Source organism: Embiotoca jacksoni, unplaced genomic scaffold, assembly GCF_022577435.1.
Source record: "Embiotoca jacksoni isolate LCO1_2020_lvr unplaced genomic scaffold, fEmbJac1.0.p SCAF_7, whole genome shotgun sequence".
In the NCBI taxonomy this organism is placed as follows: Eukaryota; Metazoa; Chordata; class Actinopteri; family Embiotocidae; genus Embiotoca; species Embiotoca jacksoni.
Genome location: NW_027185425.1, coordinates 4433812 through 4452931, shown reverse-complemented (window position 1 = coordinate 4452931; position 19120 = coordinate 4433812). Strand labels below are relative to the sequence as shown.

General features: G+C 43.2%; 1 protein-coding gene across 1 annotated transcript in view; it reads left to right on the top strand.

Moving 5' to 3' along the window:
- The window catches only part of LOC138214289 (dolichyl-diphosphooligosaccharide--protein glycosyltransferase subunit STT3B), a 73788-nt gene extending 54668 nt beyond the window's left edge, over positions 1-19120 (top strand). Inside the window, exons 6-16 of the mRNA XM_069175771.1 lie at positions 921-1019; positions 3230-3376; positions 6852-6900; positions 7607-7761; positions 8645-8856; positions 9999-10186; positions 10970-11141; positions 11697-11870; positions 13443-13556; positions 15334-15540; positions 15955-19120. Of these exons, the coding sequence (XP_069031872.1) occupies positions 921-1019; positions 3230-3376; positions 6852-6900; positions 7607-7761; positions 8645-8856; positions 9999-10186; positions 10970-11141; positions 11697-11870; positions 13443-13556; positions 15334-15540; positions 15955-16029 (1592 nt within the window). The 3' untranslated portion in view covers positions 16030-19120. The remainder of the gene's footprint in view (positions 1-920; positions 1020-3229; positions 3377-6851; positions 6901-7606; positions 7762-8644; positions 8857-9998; positions 10187-10969; positions 11142-11696; positions 11871-13442; positions 13557-15333; positions 15541-15954) is intronic.

The following is a 19120-nucleotide window of genomic DNA, read 5'->3' as shown; positions in this document are numbered from 1 at the left end:
CTTCACAGTGAGAGGGCTTTGACCTACCTCTGCTCTATCTCCAAACGGTTCTTCAACAATGAAATTCTACTTGATGAAGCGGGGCTGTTCGATGAGGAGCTCTGCAGCCTGAGCATCATCCATCAACCTCATGCACCTCCATGTAGCAAATTGAAGATGGAGAAATTTGAAGACGTATTCAGACCTGCTCAATTTCTAGCCCCCCCTCCCCCCTCCCACACACACACACACACACACACACACACACACACACACACACACACACACACACACACTTCATATCCCAGTTCTTTTCGGTGCCAGGTGTCTCTCAGTCACAACGAAGGAACAGACAAAAAAAATTAAAAAAATAATAAAAGAAAATCCCGGTTTAATAAAAATGCCTCGCAGTCTATGTTCCCTCACAATTCATTTCTCTCTGTCTTGAATCAATAGCAGATGTGTGAAAAATGAAAATTGCTGAGGGCGGTCACAACTACTTCAAAAAACGAAGCACACTCTTCAGGAAGAGTATGAAATCTTAATTAAGCTGGTGCGTCTGTGAATCAGTTCCCCCGAGCTATAAAGGTGGGAGTTGCACTGTTCGCAGCACTGTCATCTCACTCCAGGCCTCCCTGCCACACTGTGTCGAGCCAGCTTCCCTTTTCGCCATAAATGACATTAGATTAGGTATTTTGTATTTACTCCCTCTGCGGTATGACAGTGAAAATCAATAGACTTTAAATACCTCTATTGAGGTTGATTTCCCTTAGTGGGACCCAAACTTGGAGTGCACGCGAAGAAGAAAAAGCTTTTTCCTTCGTGCTGCAGTTGATTTTGATTGTTTGATGTCTTATCCCATCTACCCCTTCTTTCCATTTTTCCTTCCCGTTTTTTCTTTTTCTTTTTCTCCCTCTATCTCTCTCTCACTCTCTTTACAGCTTACAGCACTTTCTACATTGTGGGGCTCGTACTGTCGATGCAGATCCCTTTCGTCGGCTTCCAGCCAATCAGGACCAGCGAGCACATGGCTGCTGCCGGTAAGTCCCACCCCTTCCACCTGCAGAGGGGACTGATGATGAATATGACACCATCTGAAAATCAAAGCAGCAGTTCTTGGAAAATGTCGTTGCCTGAGGTGCCAAGTTTTGTGTCAATTAAATAAAATCATCAACATATTTCTTTTTATTTTCCCTGAAGCAGCAACAGGCAGTAGTTTGTGCTTTAAGCTGCTCTTAGCAAGATGTCTGTATTGATGAACAAATTTAATGTTCCTTTGTCACCTGGCCAAAAACCATCTAACGCAGGTTTATTGTTACATTTGTCTCCGCTGAAACACAGACCTCTTCTATTATACGTGCTTTGAATTACAGTGAAGCGGTTGTATATTAACGCTACGTGGAACGTTCTTTTTTACAAGTTACATAAGTGAATCGAACCGACTGTCTTGGTTTTGCACAAGGACACAGTGATGCAATGCAGAAAATTCAATTTCAGAGTTTTGGATTTCTACCTCCCAACTAGGTAAAGGCAATGTGGACAACTTCATATATCCCGATATCTTTAAACAAACACCTTTATATTGATATTGCAACAGTATTGTAGGGATTACTATTAATGCTTTTACAAAATATCTGCACAATGAGCAAATTTCAATACACAATTGTCAGTAATGTGGATGTAATAATTAAGAGGTAAAGGCAATTAATAAAAGAGCTAGAACAGTCTGTTAAATAGAGAAAATGTCATCACTACTGAAACGCAGCCTTTAAAGCTCGGAAAAGACAACACTAATGCCATATCTCGATGTTACGACATCCAAACTCCCAAGACGATATCTAGTCTCATATCTCAACATTGATATTGTACTGATATATTGCCTGCGCTGACCCTCACAATAAATGTGTTCCTCTAAACGCAGGTAGAGGTGTTAACGGCTAAGGCTGTCTCTGGTTGTTCATCTACTAAAGGTGTAAATCTACATACATGCTTGACACCCAAAGCTCCCGCCAGTGGATGCACACGCTTTAAGACTGGTTGGCTTTAACGTTGGGGAATTGAATCCGCTTGTGCTGACGGTGTTAGTCACGCTGTCTCTGCAGGAGAACTCTGATCCAGAATACATTTACTAAACAGAAATAAGTCGGCAGCTTCACATGCGCCCCCTATGGGTTTAGCACTTTGAGTACTTTTGGTTTTGGCTTGTGGGTAGTTTATTAAAGCTTGTTGAGTTTCGCCTCTCCAGAGTGGGCCCATCTGCTGCCTGACAGCACGGATGGGCGCGTATGTATGTGCATGATTCTTGCATTCATTTAAGGTTGTTGGCAGCATTAGGAAGGCGAGCAGAGCCTTTTTTGGAGAATTCGCTTAACGCTGCAGCAGGTGTATACTGAAGTGTCCCTGTTTTCCTGGGTGTCTGCAACACAAACAGCATTATGAGAGGCTTTGAAGAATGCACCACCAGAAATCATCCCCTGCCTCTCGCGCTCTGCTCTGTTTTTGGCTCCCCACTCTCTCAAAGAGCAAGTGTGTTTTTTTTTATGTCGCCTGCGTAGCAGCTGCTCAGAACATCTGGTGCTAGCACTCATGGAGCACAGTGGGATACAGGAAGAGAGCCAAGCAGCCACGGACCTGTCAGTACCGCTGAGATGTCAGCCCCTGAGGCTGGAAAGCAGAGTGGCATAGAGTGACAAGCATGTTAGCACCGTGGTGGCTCTTCCGGAGACAGGCTGGGGCTTAACCTCGGAAATGGGTGAGACCTGCTCCGGGTTTGCGGAGGAGAAGGGAGATTTCACACGGGTATTGTCAAAGGATGGTAGGTGACGAAAAAGGGAGAAACCAGGTCTCTCCGTCTCCCTCTCTCTCTCTTCAATTTTCATATTGAATTCGCCAAACAAACAAAGAGACACGTTGGAGAAAACAGCTCAGAGAAAGTGACAGAGGAAAGGTATGGAGGGAAGAAGCGTGACCGAAGGGGCTGTAAAAGAACGATGAGGCAAGGGGAAAGAAGAAGGGCTTATTTACACGAGCTGCCTCACATTTGAAATATATTGTCCTGCAGCATTTGTCTTTCACATCTGCGCGAACCGCCAAAGAATTCTGCCAACATGACGACACTGCCTCTTAACCACGTAAAGCCGCTTTGTACCCCGCAGGAGGCAACATCAATCGGGGCCTCCTCAAATATTCAGCGTGACTTTCCTTTGTATGTTTGCTCATTCTTTTACTTCTGTCTGTGTCTTTCTCTCAGGTGTGTTTGCACTTCTCCAAGCCTACGCGTTCCTGCAGTACCTAAAGGACAGGCTGACCAGACAGGAGTTCCAGACGCTTTTCTTCCTCGGAGTCTCCCTCGCCGCCTGTGTGGTCTTCCTCACAGTCATCTATCTCACGTACACAGGTCTGTATGTCCAGACACACGTATTGCTTTCTGTTCAAATGTAGACCACGTCATTCGTTGGACTGTCTTGCAACAGAAAAGTGCTCAATTAGCACAATTGTTAGGCTGAAATGCGACATTTTTACATTTCTGCTTCGCTTTTAGTCGACGGTTTTGAAAGTATGACAAAAACAACCACATTGAGACGTCCGCTTTTGTTCCTGGAAATTGTGTCAGACAATTTTCTGACAATTTATAACCACAATAATTGGAATACATTCTCAACAGATTAATTTTGAAAAAAAACTAATTGTTAGTTGTGGCCGTTGTTGTAAGCGGTTGTCGTCAGTCAATATGGTGATTCGGCAAATAGGGCGACTTCTCATTAGTCTACCTACATATTACTGAAAACAAACAAACAGCCATTTGAAATTGAAAAGAAATTGCAATCCTGTATTAATGAATGCTCTACTACTAAATGTATTGCATTTATAACACCTATTGATGCTGTCTTACCGGTCTTATTATGGTTTTCCTAGCTTGTGTGCATTATTTTCTCATCATCACCAATGACTGCATAGAAAATATAGAATAAATGTTTCTATGTAAGCCGAGGTGTTAAGTTTTCAGAAACTTGACGTATGAACTCATCGATTGTTACAGCAGATGTATGTCTGCTCAAATGTACCAATTAAGTCCTTCAAATGCAGCCAGAATATTTTTGTTAATGTCAACACACCACGTAAAACCTTCCTGCATGTTGTGCTGTTGCGCAAGTAAATTGTAGACAGTAAAAATGGTAAATGTAGGTGCTGTTACAGGACACGGCAAATTTGGATGCAGCCTGATCACTTTGTAATCTAGAATCGCTTTCGAATTGTTGTATTTAATTAATAACGTAGTTGATGGCAGGGTTTTCACTCTCGTGTTTCTTTGTGTAGTCGCACGATATGTAAAAAAAAAAAATTATTATTAATTTTTTTTTTTTTTTTTTTTTAAATCTCCCGGAATTTGGCTGAGATGTGGTGAACAACGAACCCTTTGTGCAAAGATCAGTTGACTACATTTTGATGGTAATCCAGATCTGGGATTTCAGCCATTTTCAATTTTGTTTTCTTTTTTCAGCCAAAAGTTTCAGTGTGCTTGTACGCTATCCCCTGACAGTGTGCCCTCCAGGCCTCCCCAGTGGGCTGCTAATCAGAATTGTCAGAATATTCAACCTGGAAGACGAATGATAAGCAAATATGAACTGATACAGATGCAGCAACTTTGCATGCTGGAGAGCTGTCGAGCGTTGGTGGAGGATTGCACACTACCAAGTGAACTTCTATATTGTTTCGTTGTTTGTGCGTGGCCCTGTTGAACCCAAATGCTTGCAGCCAGCTGGTTGAACTCTGTCCTTATTCATGTTTTTTTTTTCCTATTACTTTCAGCCCGAGTTTGTGGCCACAGTGCAGGGTTCAAGGTTTCAGACCAGCTTCCAGTGTTGCCTCCTTGCTGTTTATTGATTTTTGTTTGTCTCCTGCTGAATGTTTTAGAGGACAAATTCAGCCTCTTCGCTTATTGAAAGAATACACGTCGCTTCACCTTCTTGTTCTGAAAACATTTAAGATGTGGGGAATTCGGTGGACAAAAACCCACATCAGAGGACTTTTTTTTTTTTTAAACTCGTTTTAGTGGTGTATGTCCTCAGACTCAGCATATAGACTCGACTGTAAGGAGAAAGCTGACATCCCCTCAGGTATCACATGTCCACCTTTTTCTGCAGAATGTAATGAGTATAATATTTATCAACTTATAATTGATTTAATTATGTGGCCGCAAATGATTTACTCGCCTGAAGCAAAACTCCCAACATTCTGCCACTCCAGATTATGTGAACACTGCAGCCAGAACTTTGCCCAGTGCAGAGAGATGGTGGCACGTTACATCTACAGTCATTTTGGCATCCTTAGATTGGTTGCCTGCCTGCTTTAGAACTAATTGGCCGCTCATGCGGACCCAGAAGTCTCTCGAGGATACTGGCTTCATGTGGTAAACGTTGTGATCTGTCAGCCATCTGAACGGAGCAGTGGGAGTCAGTGACTGTTTGGTGGTTTGCCAGTTTTGCCGTTAGACTGTGCATGTCTCACTCCGGTCTGCCAGACCTTTTCATCTCTGCAACAGAGTAGCCGGGTGGGTTTCCTCAGTGTCTTTAACACGGGGCCAAGTATTGATTGGTTAAATCAGTGTCATCCCATAAATCACCTCTCAAAATATCTCCATCCCATTTTGGCCGCTTTTTTGTTTTTCTCACCTGCTTTGGTCTATTGTAACTTATTTAAATAGTGCTATATTTTTTTAAACATACTGTATATTTGATTGTGACATTATTATAACTGAATGCTTTAGTTATGATTTATTTTAAAGAGCAATAAAGGACATAAGATACAGCTATATGTTGGGGCAAGCACATCACAGCGTAAAATATGGGGGTTAGGGTTTTGTTTGTTTTGTCTACGCACTTGTGTGTGTGTGTGTGTGTGTGTGTGTGTGTGGCTGAGAGCCCCCAGGCAACAGTTCAGAGCTGAAATTATTCCAGATCAAAGCCTCACCAAAATAAGACATTTGTATGCACACATAAAATGCCCTGTGCAGTCTCATTTGCAGCTTAAATGGTTTCAGTTACATTTATAAACAAGTCAATTCCTGTAATTAAGTAGCATTAACAGAATACATTTGCAGCATTGACACATCTGCCAGCAAGGCTTTTTTTTAGTTTTTTTTTTAACTACAGTCGACAGAACGTTCAGCTATGAGCATGTTCGTCACTGAGCTACAGACCAAGTTTACTTTCTCAGTCAGTTTTTTGCCATGAAGGATCGTTTAAGATTTTCTGTTCAAGTTAGAAGTTAGGTGGAATCATAAAACCATTACTCCATAACGCCCCTAGTGGTCAAAACCTCCCCATGATGCCTTTAAACTCAAAATAAATGTCCACTACGTCTGGTTTGCACCAACGTTATCTTTTTGTTATTTGTTTAGTCATTGATATTCATTGTTGAAGAGAGAAGCCAATGATCAGAAATTTGCCTGACCACATTATATGTACTATACTTCTTTTTCTCCTCACACATTGAGTACTAACAGTGTACTCTACACATCCACTTTGTTGTCCTCAGGCAGTCTCTGCTGCGCTTTTTTTTTTTTTTTTTTTTCTGACCTGTAGGTCAGATAGTATTATTTTTCTGTTTTACTTATTCAGAGCTGCACAGTTGGGTTGAGTTTGCCACATAAATAATTGCATGTTCTTGTAACGATGAACATCCAAACTAAATGATTTAAAAAGTGCTTTAACATACTTCCCTGTGGCTAACAATGTGCACCTTGTTCATCTTCATTAACACGATGTCACAAACAGGCCCGCACACCCACCAGCTCTCGCTGCATTCCAAGACTGAAAGTGAAAGCATTAAAAGACAAGCATTCCTTTATTGATTGTCTTCTCTGTGTCTAGGATACATCGCTCCGTGGAGTGGTCGTTTCTACTCTCTCTGGGACACCGGGTAAGCTCTGCTGACCTTCACACCCCCTCTGTCGATGGAACACTTGTTCAATCGAGTGCATGTGTATGTACTCCCCCTCTTGCAACATCCCACAGAGGGGGCGGTGGGGTAGAGGGGGGAGAACTGGTGCAGCACAGGCGCTGTTGAACTGTCTTACTGTCTTACTTCCAAATAGCACCAGGCACCCTGTGTTCTCCAAGTGCACTGCAACGTGTTAGCTATTTCAGCACACCCAATCAATGCCCTCCACCCGGTTTGCTGACTGAAGCAGTATGGGATGTTTTTTTGTTTTGTTTTTTTCTCCTCTTTCCTTTGGAGGCTGATACTAATTCCTTAATGCGCTGTGTGTTTTCTCTTTCCCAGCTGTAATCGCAAAACACTGGAGAGAAAACTATTTAGTATTGTCTAGGAACTGCTGCGTAAAAGCCCGCAATGAATGAAGTGGAAACGCACATCAGAAACTAACAGCAAAAAAAAACAAAAAAAAACATTACTCATCAGCTGTTCTAAATTTGTTCATATTTTACCATAAGCATGTGGGGGAGCTAAATTATCTTTTTTCCACATAATTCACGAGATAATCAGGAGGATCTATTGTATAATTTGTCTCCACATTCCCAAAGCGCTCAACTCAACATGAATTACATCCTGTCTCTCCCTCCTCCCCAATTCTGTCCTCCTCCCATCACCCTCCCTCTCTCCACAGCTACGCTAAGATCCACATCCCCATCATAGCATCGGTTTCAGAGCACCAGCCGACCACGTGGGTGTCCTTCTTCTTTGACCTCCACATCCTGGTCTGCACCTTCCCAGCAGGCCTGTGGTTCTGCATCAAGAACATCAATGATGAGCGCGTGTTTGGTAGGATATCTTTTAAAGAATATTTACTAGTGCTGTCTCCTGAAAATGTTTTATTTATCTTAATTAGAAAAAAAAATTAGGTTAGGTTAGGTAGTTACTTTAAAAAAAAAAAAAAATCCCCTTGGGGATTAATAAAGTAACTACCTAACCTAACTTTTTTCTTTCGAGTTGGGGTTATTTTACACGCAGGCATTGAATCCCCCCCCAATGTCATGGTGACAAAAACCTCTTATTGAATAACCAAGGATATTCTAAGGCCTAATGTTAAAAATCTTCAGGCCTTATAATTGAACCAGGGGAGTTGAAGAGGCTCCAGCTGTCAGTCACCTGACGTTGTCTATGGAGAAAATAAATGGGCCTCAGAAGATACAGCCACATCAGTGGAGTATCTCCTCTGTCTCCTATAGTGTGACGTGCTCTCAGCTTTCAAAGAAAGACAATGAATCACATCGAGCTACAAAACAACTTGCGCAGAACTTTTATGCTCACAGAGTAAGACGGGCAGGATCAAGGGCAGAGCGGCTTTGAGTGTTAGAAACACGGTCCTTCAGCAGTGTGTTTCTGCCTCAGACTTAATTAGCCAATTACAGCTATTGATTAGCGAAGCACCTGTTGAGCCGCGTTTGCACTTTTCAAGGACGACGAGCAGCCAGCGCCGTCTCCATTTCGGGTTTGAGTTCTGCAGCGCTAACGTGGACTGATTATGCCGTGTTACTTTAACAGCTCAATTTCTCATTTTCATGTCGTTGTCTCCCGCCGACTCATTTCCTGCCTCTGCTTTACGTCCCTCACCGTCTTTCTCCTCGGCTGACCTCAATTTTCTTTGTTGTCCCTCCCTCGTCCGCCTCTCACCCAACACCTTCTTTTTCTCCTGCGCCTCCAGTGGCTCTGTACGCCATCAGCGCAGTCTATTTCGCCGGTGTGATGGTGCGTCTGATGCTCACGCTGACTCCGGTGGTGTGCATGCTGTCAGCGGTGGCGTTCTCCAGCGTCTTTGAGCATTACATGGGAGACGACACGAAGAGGGAGAAACCTCCGGCGGAAGACAGCAGCGATGAGGACGACAAGAGGAATTCCGGGAATCTCTATGACAAGGTCAAGACGGGCTGCAATAGCCGTTGAAAGTTTACTGCAGTAGTAATAAGATCCCTGACAAAAAACAACAAACAAAGAAAAAGATCAGTCATTGTGCTGTTGCCATGATACTTAAATTTTAACTGCCCAGTATGTAGTCACATGAAAAAAACATGAAAATCCAAAAAGTGTCAGAGTTGTTTTTCTATGTTACTGTCAAACACTTTTATTGCACCTTTTGAGGTTTGGATTTGTCGGTTGTAGATTTGTCAGCTTCCCTCCTCACTCCCCACCACTTTGGATAAACTGTGACTTCAACTGTGATTCAGCTGCAACTGCTTGATGCCGTTGCCATAATTTGAGCCATCTCACTTTGTTGAATTTGGAGCAAAGCGGCGTGTTCATTGCCGAGTAAAACGTGTTGCTTTTGTCAATTCCACCTCGCAATTTCATTACGTGCTGCTCCCAACTGTTTTTAAAATGAAATTTCAGCTCAAGGAACTCTTAAAACAAATCAATGCTTGGAAAATTACCAATATGTTGCAAGTCTCAAGTTCAGAAATGCATGCTGATTGAGAGATTAAACAATTATAGGATCATTATAATACCTTCAATGTAAGCATCTCTGCAATGTTTATAAAGAAAACCCAATTAATATAGACGCCAAGAGGTGCCTTATTTTAAAAAGGTCACAAGTATTTTTAAAAGCTTCACTTTGTGTTGCAGTTAATTCCAATCGTATGATGCACAGTACTTCTATTTATGAGTCAGACGAACGGGAAGGAGTTTGAAAAGTTTGAACATATCCATATTGGCAGAAATCCAGTATTTAACAGCTATGTGAAATCAGATATGTTCATCTATATCTGTCTTTGCTGACTTACAGCCAGCAGTGAAGAGGAAGTAACTGGAGGTGTTAATATTCTGCAAAGTTCCTCCTCAGCAGAAAATGTTCTGCTGCTGTAAAATAATATGAACTCATCACAGGATTCATCTCGCAGTTCTCACTCCAAAAAAAAAAAAAAAAAAAAAAAAAATTGAGGATGCGCCGAAATACTTCCCTCGATTAGTTCAATTAATAATTGATTTCACTCAATAATTCATAGTTCTGGAAAGCTTCAGACTTTGCCGCCCGTCATAATAGTGTTTGTCCCCCCCTGCAGGCCGGCAAGGTGCGCAAGCATGTGTCTGAGCAGGAGAAGGCCGAGGAGGGTCTGGGTCCAAACATCAAGTCCATCGTCACCATGCTCATGTTGATGCTGCTGATGATGTTCGCTGTCCACTGCACCTGGGTCACCAGCAACGCCTACTCCAGCCCCAGCGTGGTGCTGGCGTCGTACAACCACGACGGGTGAGAGCTCCACACACACACACACGCTCGCACGCTGCACGGAGGGACGTGACGTAACCGCAAAGGCCGAGTGACGGCCGCTGGAATGGTTCATGAATCCTCCACCTCGCAATGCAAGCTAAAACACATGCGCATGCACGCGGGCACGCACAGAGCAGCAGGGTTGAGCTGGCGCATTTATATTTTATAACATGTTTGTGGAAATATTGAACCTGAACGTAGTTTTTCTAGGTCACGCAAAACACCCCGTGGAGCCTCTCTGAATTCACAACAATATTATTATACGCTATTAACGATATGTTTTTTTTTTTTTTTTTTCCTCTCTGAGATTCTTTACAGACATAATTACTCTTTTATAGCGTCAGGGAAGAAATATCGAAGGTCCGGGCTAAATGGTCGATGCAAGTTCTCATACATATATAAATGCTCGTACGGGAGTTCTCAGACAATGGTTTTAGCCTTGGCAGTAGGAGCAGCACTGCTGTCACTCGGCTCTTTTCTCTCACACGTGTGCACCGGCACACAGACGTAAAGTCATTACCATACCAACAGCTAATGGCTCCTCGCCCGGCTTTATGTCTGCGTCCTCGGCTCGAGGTAAATTTAGGGCACGGCCGTTTAAAGTGCGGGGTGTTTCGCAACCCCCGGTTCATTATGCGTGGATGCTCTATTTTCAGCTGTTGTTGCACTTCTGATTCAAAGTCTCAAGCTGAAATATTAATAGCCTCCGGCAGCCATATGCCCGTCAACACGATTACCTGTCAACCTTATTTTCCTCATTAGGACACGTAACATCCTGGATGACTTCAGGGAGGCCTACTACTGGTTGAGGCAGAACACGGACGAGCACGTGCGGGTCATGTCGTGGTGGGACTACGGTTACCAAATAGCCGGCATGGCCAACAGGACCACGCTAGTAGATAACAACACATGGAACAACAGTCACATAGCGCTGGTAAGGCCTTTTAGTTTGGTTCTTGTCTTCCCGTCTTTGCTCTGGTCCGGTTTCGATCAAGGACGCACTAAGGAGGCATTAACAGAGAAATGATTTCTTCCTCCAGCCACTGGATGATTAGTGCATTTATTTTATGTAATTGCCACATTGTATAAACTGCTCCTTCCAACAAGCCAGATAATCTTGTTTGCTTAAACTTTTCCCATTGAATTTACACTGTATGGGGATTTCAGTTAATTGCAGTCAGATTCTGTGGATTTGATTTTTTTTTTCTCTCTCTCGCTGCTGCCAATTGTAGGTGTATGTTTTTGTCTCTCAGTTAAGTCTGTTAAAGCCCTCCAGCTTTCTTCTCTCTCGCTTCCTACCTGCTCCCCGTTTTCTCTTCAGCATCTGTCCACAGGAAATGTAATTACAGAGAATGCATGATGGATCTGTTTAATGATTGCCCCCTTTTTTTTTTTTTTTTTTGCCACCGCTGTATTGAAGCGTCGTGACTTGTGGAAAAAAAATGGAAAACCTCAATTAAAGTCCGACTTTTCATCACTGTTTTTTTAGGTGGGGAAGGCCATGTCTTCCAATGAAACCGCAGCCTACAAAATAATGAGGTCACTGGATGTGGACTACGTGCTGATCATCTTCGGAGGTGTAATCGGCTACTCAGGAGACGACATAAACAAATTTCTGTGGATGGTGAGGATAGCTGAAGGAGAGCATCCCAAGGACATCAGGGTGAGTGTGAGACTACCTGTATGCGGAGCAGCTGTTTTCTCCAGGAAGTAACGTAGCGGGCACTTAAACAGCAGCGAAAACAAAGTTTCCTCTTTTAAGACGTGCACTCTTTCACATCCCAGCGACGCTGCGGAAAGATCCTCCTACTTATTTGTTGCTCAGATGATGAAGCCTGAGATGTATTGACTCGGTCTGTCAATCATGACTTGAAGGCACTTTGAGCAGCTTTTCTTTTTTTCTTTTTTCTTTCTTTTTTTAAGCAAGAAGCTTCCATGTTATTGGATCTGTGTGGAATTGTTCTGTCAGATCAGAATTTTCAACGTAGAGCAGCTTGTCGATGCTGCTTGGTAGCTGACTTTAGGTCAATTTCACTGTTGCTGTTTGGCTCACTGGCTTCAAAACAAGGAAAAAGCGAAACATCGGAGCCGGATCTTTGGTGCTCATTTACCAATAGGCCAATAACGGCAGAAAAAAAAAACGGCCGCAGATAAACGAGGTGGAGCGTGTACCTCCTATTTAAATGAATTGGGTTGACAAAATATTACAAATACCTCTCAGTATGACTCATCAGCACCACAAATTACAGTCTCCAAAAGGGACCGTTTGATTAAATAAATCATCACCTCTGTTATTAAATCAAATCAAATCTGAGCAGTAAAATCCTTATGCAGGGAGGCTTTTTTTTTGCCGGGCTGTTGTTTTCTCCTTTATGCTTCAGCTGCCAGTGGTTTCCATGTTTTGTCTGATCAGTGTACATCGTTGCTCTTTTAGCTCTGATCCAGTTGGTTTCCACTCGAGTCTCTTGGACAGATAGATGACTCATTTATTGGACAGTTTTGTGATGTTATCCTGCACCATTACTGTTACATGGACCCACATGGAAAAATCGAATTCTGGTGACGGACTGCAGGACACTCAATTGCCCGTTTATTTGACACGCTTTGGTAAAATACATTCAACAGCTCTGCATAAATCCTACCTTCATGAAGGTTATCATTTTGTATTTTTTGTTGAGACCGTTTTGCCTTCCGCCGAGAGGTATTGCAAATATTTTGACCCGCTGCTTTTATAAATGTGAGCAGACTCGGCAACAGAGGCTCCTCTGTATAAAGACTGTCACAGCGAGCTCGGAAAGAAATAACTGCATAATTAGTCGAGACGGCATGTCGGCTTAATTTGATAAATACTGACAACCAGGTGGAAACGGAGTGTATAACTATTTAATGACAAACTGCCAAAATACTCAAAAATAGGAGTTGCGCTCCTCACATGTCTGTTTCAAACTCATTTTCACTCGCTGATGTGTCAGGGGAAAATCCCTGTGCTTTTGTGCGCAGGTGTTACCATAGTTACCAAAGGATTTGAACTCATCAAATGTTCTGAAAATGGCCCCGGTTCCTGTCATGTTTGGGTCCTGTTGCAGATCAATAATCCCGAACAGGCTTTTTGATGTTTCTCCTCAGTCAGCTCCTATTACTCAGTTCTCTTTGTTGGTGTTTCTCAATGCTTTTAACCATCTTGTTTATTTCCTGGAAGTCATTTTCCTCCTACTTCCCTCCGTGTCGTCCGCAGGAGAGTGACTACTTCACTCCCCAGGGAGAGTTCAGAGTGGACAAGGCCGGTTCACCAACTCTGCTCAACTGCCTCATGTACAAGATGTCCTATTATCGATTTGGCGAAATGCAGGTGAGGAGAGAAAATCCAACTGTAACATCTCCACACACGCACAAAAAAAAAAAACCAACCTCCTCTTCCCGACATGTCTTTAATCGTTTTGTTCACCTGTGTCGGGACAGCTCAAGGCTGGAGAGCAGCTCTCTGTTGAGGGATTTTTCCTGTTTTTTTTTTTGCGGTGGTTCTGTTCCACCGTATGGGTGCAAATACCGACTTCAACCTCGTGTCAAGATCAGAAAGTAGCAAGCAGCTGCCATCACAGGAGACGTGAAAAAGTACTCCTACTGTATTTTATGCGGTTCGCAGCTCCGCCAGAGAATAACGAGCAGCTGCCACCACCAAAAGGTGTAAAACTTCTTGCTACTCCGTCGTCTCAAAAGCAGAGGTGGCTGACAGGCAGGCAGGCAGGCAGGGGTTGTAAGGAGGCGCCTCGGGGAGAGCTCCTGAAGTTCGGAGAGCGGGCGCTAAAGGGGAAAAGGCGGCAGGAGGAAATGGGAAGGTTTGGAGGAAGCTTTGAAACGTGTCACGGCCACTTCTGGCAGGCAGCAGAGGAGAGACGGGAGGGGGGGAGATCCTGCTCGCCAGGCGCTTCCATCCCCCTGCTGTAGACGCGTCGCGGCCAACAGCTCAGACGCAGATGGGAGAACCAACGCAAGACGGCACCCGCGGAGAGACGGCCGACGCTCCGCGTAGCTCGCGGCGCTGTTTCTGGGTAAAGGGACGGAGGGACGGAAGGAGACGGGAGGACACGGCGGAGGGAAGGAGGTTGAAGGAACAAAAAAAAAAGAGAGAGAGTTGGAGAAGGGAGAGCAGATTCAGTTTATGGAAACGAGACGTGACGGGGAAAGTGATCGGTAGAGTGGGGTGAGCCACGCTGCGGGAGATGTAGTTTGTAGAACAGACTTCATGGTGAAAAGAGTCGACCCGTGGACTTGATAACGGCTCGTTTGTTTCCTTTCAGCTAATAAGCTAATAAATACACACCAAAAGACTTGACTTTTGTGGCTGATAATAAGGAAGTATTTCATAGACTTTGTCCTCCGAAGCAGCCCGAGAGCAGAGAGGACGGGCGGGCGCTGCCGATGAGAGCGCGGCGCACAAAGCGAGCGCGAGAGTGGAAAAGAAATCGGAGGGGGAAAAACCCCCACTCGATGGAAGGTAGACGGAGACGGTAGCTCCGAGAATAGAGGTGACGAATATGAGGACACTTGAAGCAGCAGCAGAGTCTGAAGGATGGGTAATCAATGGCTTTTAGAGCGGAGTAACGGGGGACAAGAGGTTGTCCCTGGCTCGTACAGAACGTAATTTAATTGTTGCTAAAGGGCACCGCGGTGTAATCAAAGTGCTATTAAACTTACTGTTAATCTTTAATTGTGTTTAAATGTTTTGTTTTCGTCTTTATCTGCGAGGCGCCAATGTTTAAATTAGCAGAAGTCCTTTGGGCAGAGACGGATTCAAACTGAAGTTCGACTTGCGTCTTAAGTGGAAGAGTTTCATGTTGTGAAGTTTTTACCCTTTTTATTTCAGGATTATTTAAAAAGACGTTGTTTTAATGTTTTGGGAAATTCCATTTTCGAAACCACTCGGTACAGTTAACTCAAAATTACAAAGGTAACAGAATACACCTATCGGCATCCCCCGATGATTAGAACATCAAATATACCGGTGGATAATTATTTTTTTTTTAACCCCCCCCCCCCCCCCCCCCCCCCCCCCCCCCCCCCCAAATTTCAAACTGTCGTGAGCTGCTCGAAAAATCGGTCAAATAACAACCTCGCCCTTCTCCCAGCTGGACTTCAGGACGCCGCCGGGCTTCGACCGGACGCGCAACGCAGAGATCGGCAACAAGGACATCAAGTTCAAGCACCTGGAGGAGGCGTTCACTTCCGAGCACTGGCTGGTCAGGATCTACAAGGTGAAGAACCTGGACAACAGAGAGCCGCTGGACCACAAGCTTCGCAGTGCTGCGCCCAAACAGAAGTACACCTCCAAAAAGGTACCAGGAAATATCCTGCTGATTTAAAGACATGGTTTTTTTTTATTTATTTTTTTTATGTTGCACTGTAGAGAGTAGATTATTTATTTGGACTTACAATTTTAGAAAGATTTCTATACCCTTGCTTTTATAGTTGCAGTTTTGGGGGAGGGGGACGTTTTCCTCGGGAACAATCCCGCCATGTTTTCTTTTAGAGATGATCCCATAACGTCCCCGCTGCTTTTTTTTTTTTTTTTTTTTTTTTTTTTCTGGGACGTTACCTAAGAAACTTTCTCAAAAACGTCTCCTAGAAAAAAAAAACCGTTATATCCTGTCAAGGTTGGAAGAAGATTGTTTTTGAGCAACGGAAATAGTTTGTCATATGATTTTTTTTTTTTTTTTCCTTTCTTTCTTTCTTTCTTTCTTTCTAACCAGACCGCCAAGAGGAAGCGAGGACACATCAAGAACAAACTTGTCCTCAAGAAGGGCAAGAAACTCCAAAAAAAGTAATGTTGATGATGAACTCTAGGAAAAACAAACAAACGCAGGCGAAGAAACCTCTAACAACCAATGAAGAAGAACACAGGGGGCCGTTCACCCGGCACTTGGTCTTGAGCGCTTCTCGTTAGAGCGTCCTCATGTGTCGAGGAAGTGTCATATCTGGCTCGCTCCAGAATTGTTGTCCGTTTTATCCTGAAGACGTTTGTCTCGTTTTTTTTTTTTGTTTTTTTTTTTTTTTCATTAATTTTTTTTGTTTTGTTTTTTTTACTTTGTACTTGAATGTGTGGCAAGGGATAGGGCTGCTCTACTTGGCTCGGCGTCGATTCATTTTTGTAGTGTGTTAATTAACTGCTTATCGGAACGGGGATCGGGTGAAAAGGAAACGAGAGAAGACGAGGGACATTTGCACCAAAGACCCATCGACCTTGCTCCACGGCACATGTGAACTCATTACCGAGAGTGAGGAAGCGCACGAGTGAAAGCTAAGGACTTTGTTCCTGACACGTGTACAGAGCGACAGTATGCGGTATGGAGGAACGTCACCGTCTAGGCACAGTCCATCTGTAATATTAACCTTTTTATCATCATCATCATCATCATCGTCATCTCCTTTATGTCTGCCTGGCTCCCTGACCCTTATTTTTCAGCAGATTCTGTAGGAAAGAAATTGGCCTAATATGTAAATATATTATGTAAAGAAAATCTCTAAAAGGATGATAATATATTGGATTGTTGTGGTGACATTTTAATATGCAGTTTTTTGATTTTCTCTTAATTTCTTTGTGATTGTTTTTTTTTTTTGGTATGACAGCAAGTAGAACAGTGAATGCAATAATTCTTGTACAGAGGGGCTTGAGATTTTTGTCGGAAGAATGAATCTGAATGTGAATTTCTACACACACCCACCACCCCCTCTTTTTTTTTCCCCACGAATTGCATAGATTGTACATTTCTGCTGCTATGGTTTTAAAGACGGAAGCAAGCAACTGTGTGTAAAAAGTAGTGCTAATAAATTAGGCCGCCCTTCCTGCAGGGGGCGCTCTCTAGTTCAAGTGCGCAAAGCCTAGTGCCTCATCCGCTCGTCACCGTCACCTAATTTTAATTTGTGATTTGTCTACTTTATCGCTTTGGGTAGCAGCGCCTCAGTCTTTTTCAGCGCGGCGGGTCGGCCGCTTCCACCAGACTGAGGCGGAGGGAAATTGGAAATTTTCAGAATGTCTGGAACTGGACGGGTGAGCTGTGACGGGCGGCGGGGCGGGAGGAGGTCGTTAGTATCCAGGCACCGAAAGTAGAAACGACATGCTCAGCATGGTCGGGAGAGGCGAGAGACCGTAAGCGTACTCCCCGTCTCCGTACCTTGTAACTTCAGACGGATCAGCGAGACCAACGGAAAGACTTAACAAATGTCTTTTAATGTACTCTGGAGCCCGTGTCCCGACGCCACACCGCGTACTCGGCCTGCTGCAAAGCGCGCGCGTCTCAACGGCTGCTCTAAAGATGTCAGCGAGCATTAGGGGCTGCTACAAACGGTTAACTCCGAATGCAAATAATCTCAGTTTTGCCTGTAAAATGTCAAACTCCAAAAACAAATACCCCGTTACAGATCCTTTTTTTTTTTTTTTTTTTTTTTTTTTTTTTTTTTTTTAACGTCTTTAAGCGTTTAATTTCCCCCGAGACGCGCAACAAAATACAAAATTGAAGTGAATATTCTACACGTGAATAGCTGGGAAAAAAAGTAAAATATTTGCCGTTTCTGCTTCAAAGACGACTCGAACAACAAACTGATTATTAATGAACAGATTAAATCAATCGAGGATTCGTTTACGTCCGGTTTAGTTTGTTTTTCTCAAATTGATCGGCGGGGCCGTCGTTCTAAAACGTGCCGGCGAACTGTCCAAAAAAGTTTTGCCGATTCGAGGGCGATGTCGGCCGATTGTCAAGTCCAGTTGCAAAAACTCTGGAGACTACATTTCCCATGATGCTCCCTAATAATTGTCTCTGTTCAGTGTACATATTGACACAGTGGGCTTTGTTAAAAATGGCCTCGGAGGAAAACTACGGATTACACACAGTGCACATAGGCTAGTTATTTGCATTGCTAAATACATCAGATGGATAATAAAATGTTTGAAAATAATTAACAAAAAAATGTTAATCCCAATTTTCACAAGACAAAGTTGTTATAGCTACATGCCACAGCTCCAAAAACAAAACAAACAACAACAACAAAAAAAAAATCAAATATTTTGAATTTAATACTTTTAGAAGATGAAGAAAACCAGCAGATACATTATTAAATGTTAGACTTCAATTATTAGATGTTAAAATGGTTTGAAGAATGAATATAGATTTCAGACTTTCAGCTCTGCTACGCAGTGTGCAGTCGGGACAGAGCTCTACTGAGCGGTAACCTTTTTGTCTTCTCATTTGTGTGGGCACTGCACTGTTCTCCTTGTGTTTGGGTCGTTCAGACGCCACGTCTCAAAACTAAAGGAGTTTCTGTACGAGCACGCTTTCAGTAACTTTTTTTTTTTTTTTTTTTTTGTATTTGTTATCAACTAAGTGACACATCAAAAGACTTAACACATCATACGGCTCTACTTGTTTTGTCACATCTCACGCAGGGTGACTTTTGATTAGTATCAACTGTTTATTTTTTCTTTACACGTTCTGAAAAAGTGTCTGAATCACTTTGTTCTCTTTTGCTTTTGATCTTCTCTGAAATTGTGTGTCTACATTTCAGGCTTCAGACCTCTTGACACGATGCCACATTGTTATTTCCTTACACAACGCCTAAAACTGTGTCGCGCCCTTTGATTTCTCATTTTGTCAGGAGAGGACAGAGTTCAGACTAAGCCTTAATGTGATGTACAGTTTGTTTTCCCCTCTTGTGTTGTTCATTTTGTGATCTTTCTTCTTTTTTTTTTCTTTTTTTTTAATCGGGAACGGCAGAACAGTTCCTTACTTGTGCCGTCTTTTCCTCAGCGCCGTTTTATGTTTGATGCAATCCCTCCCCACTTGTGTCTGCTCACCTTCGAAGTTTACATTTTTTTTTTGCGTTGTTCTGTTCAGCCATCTTTAAATATACACTTAAATGATA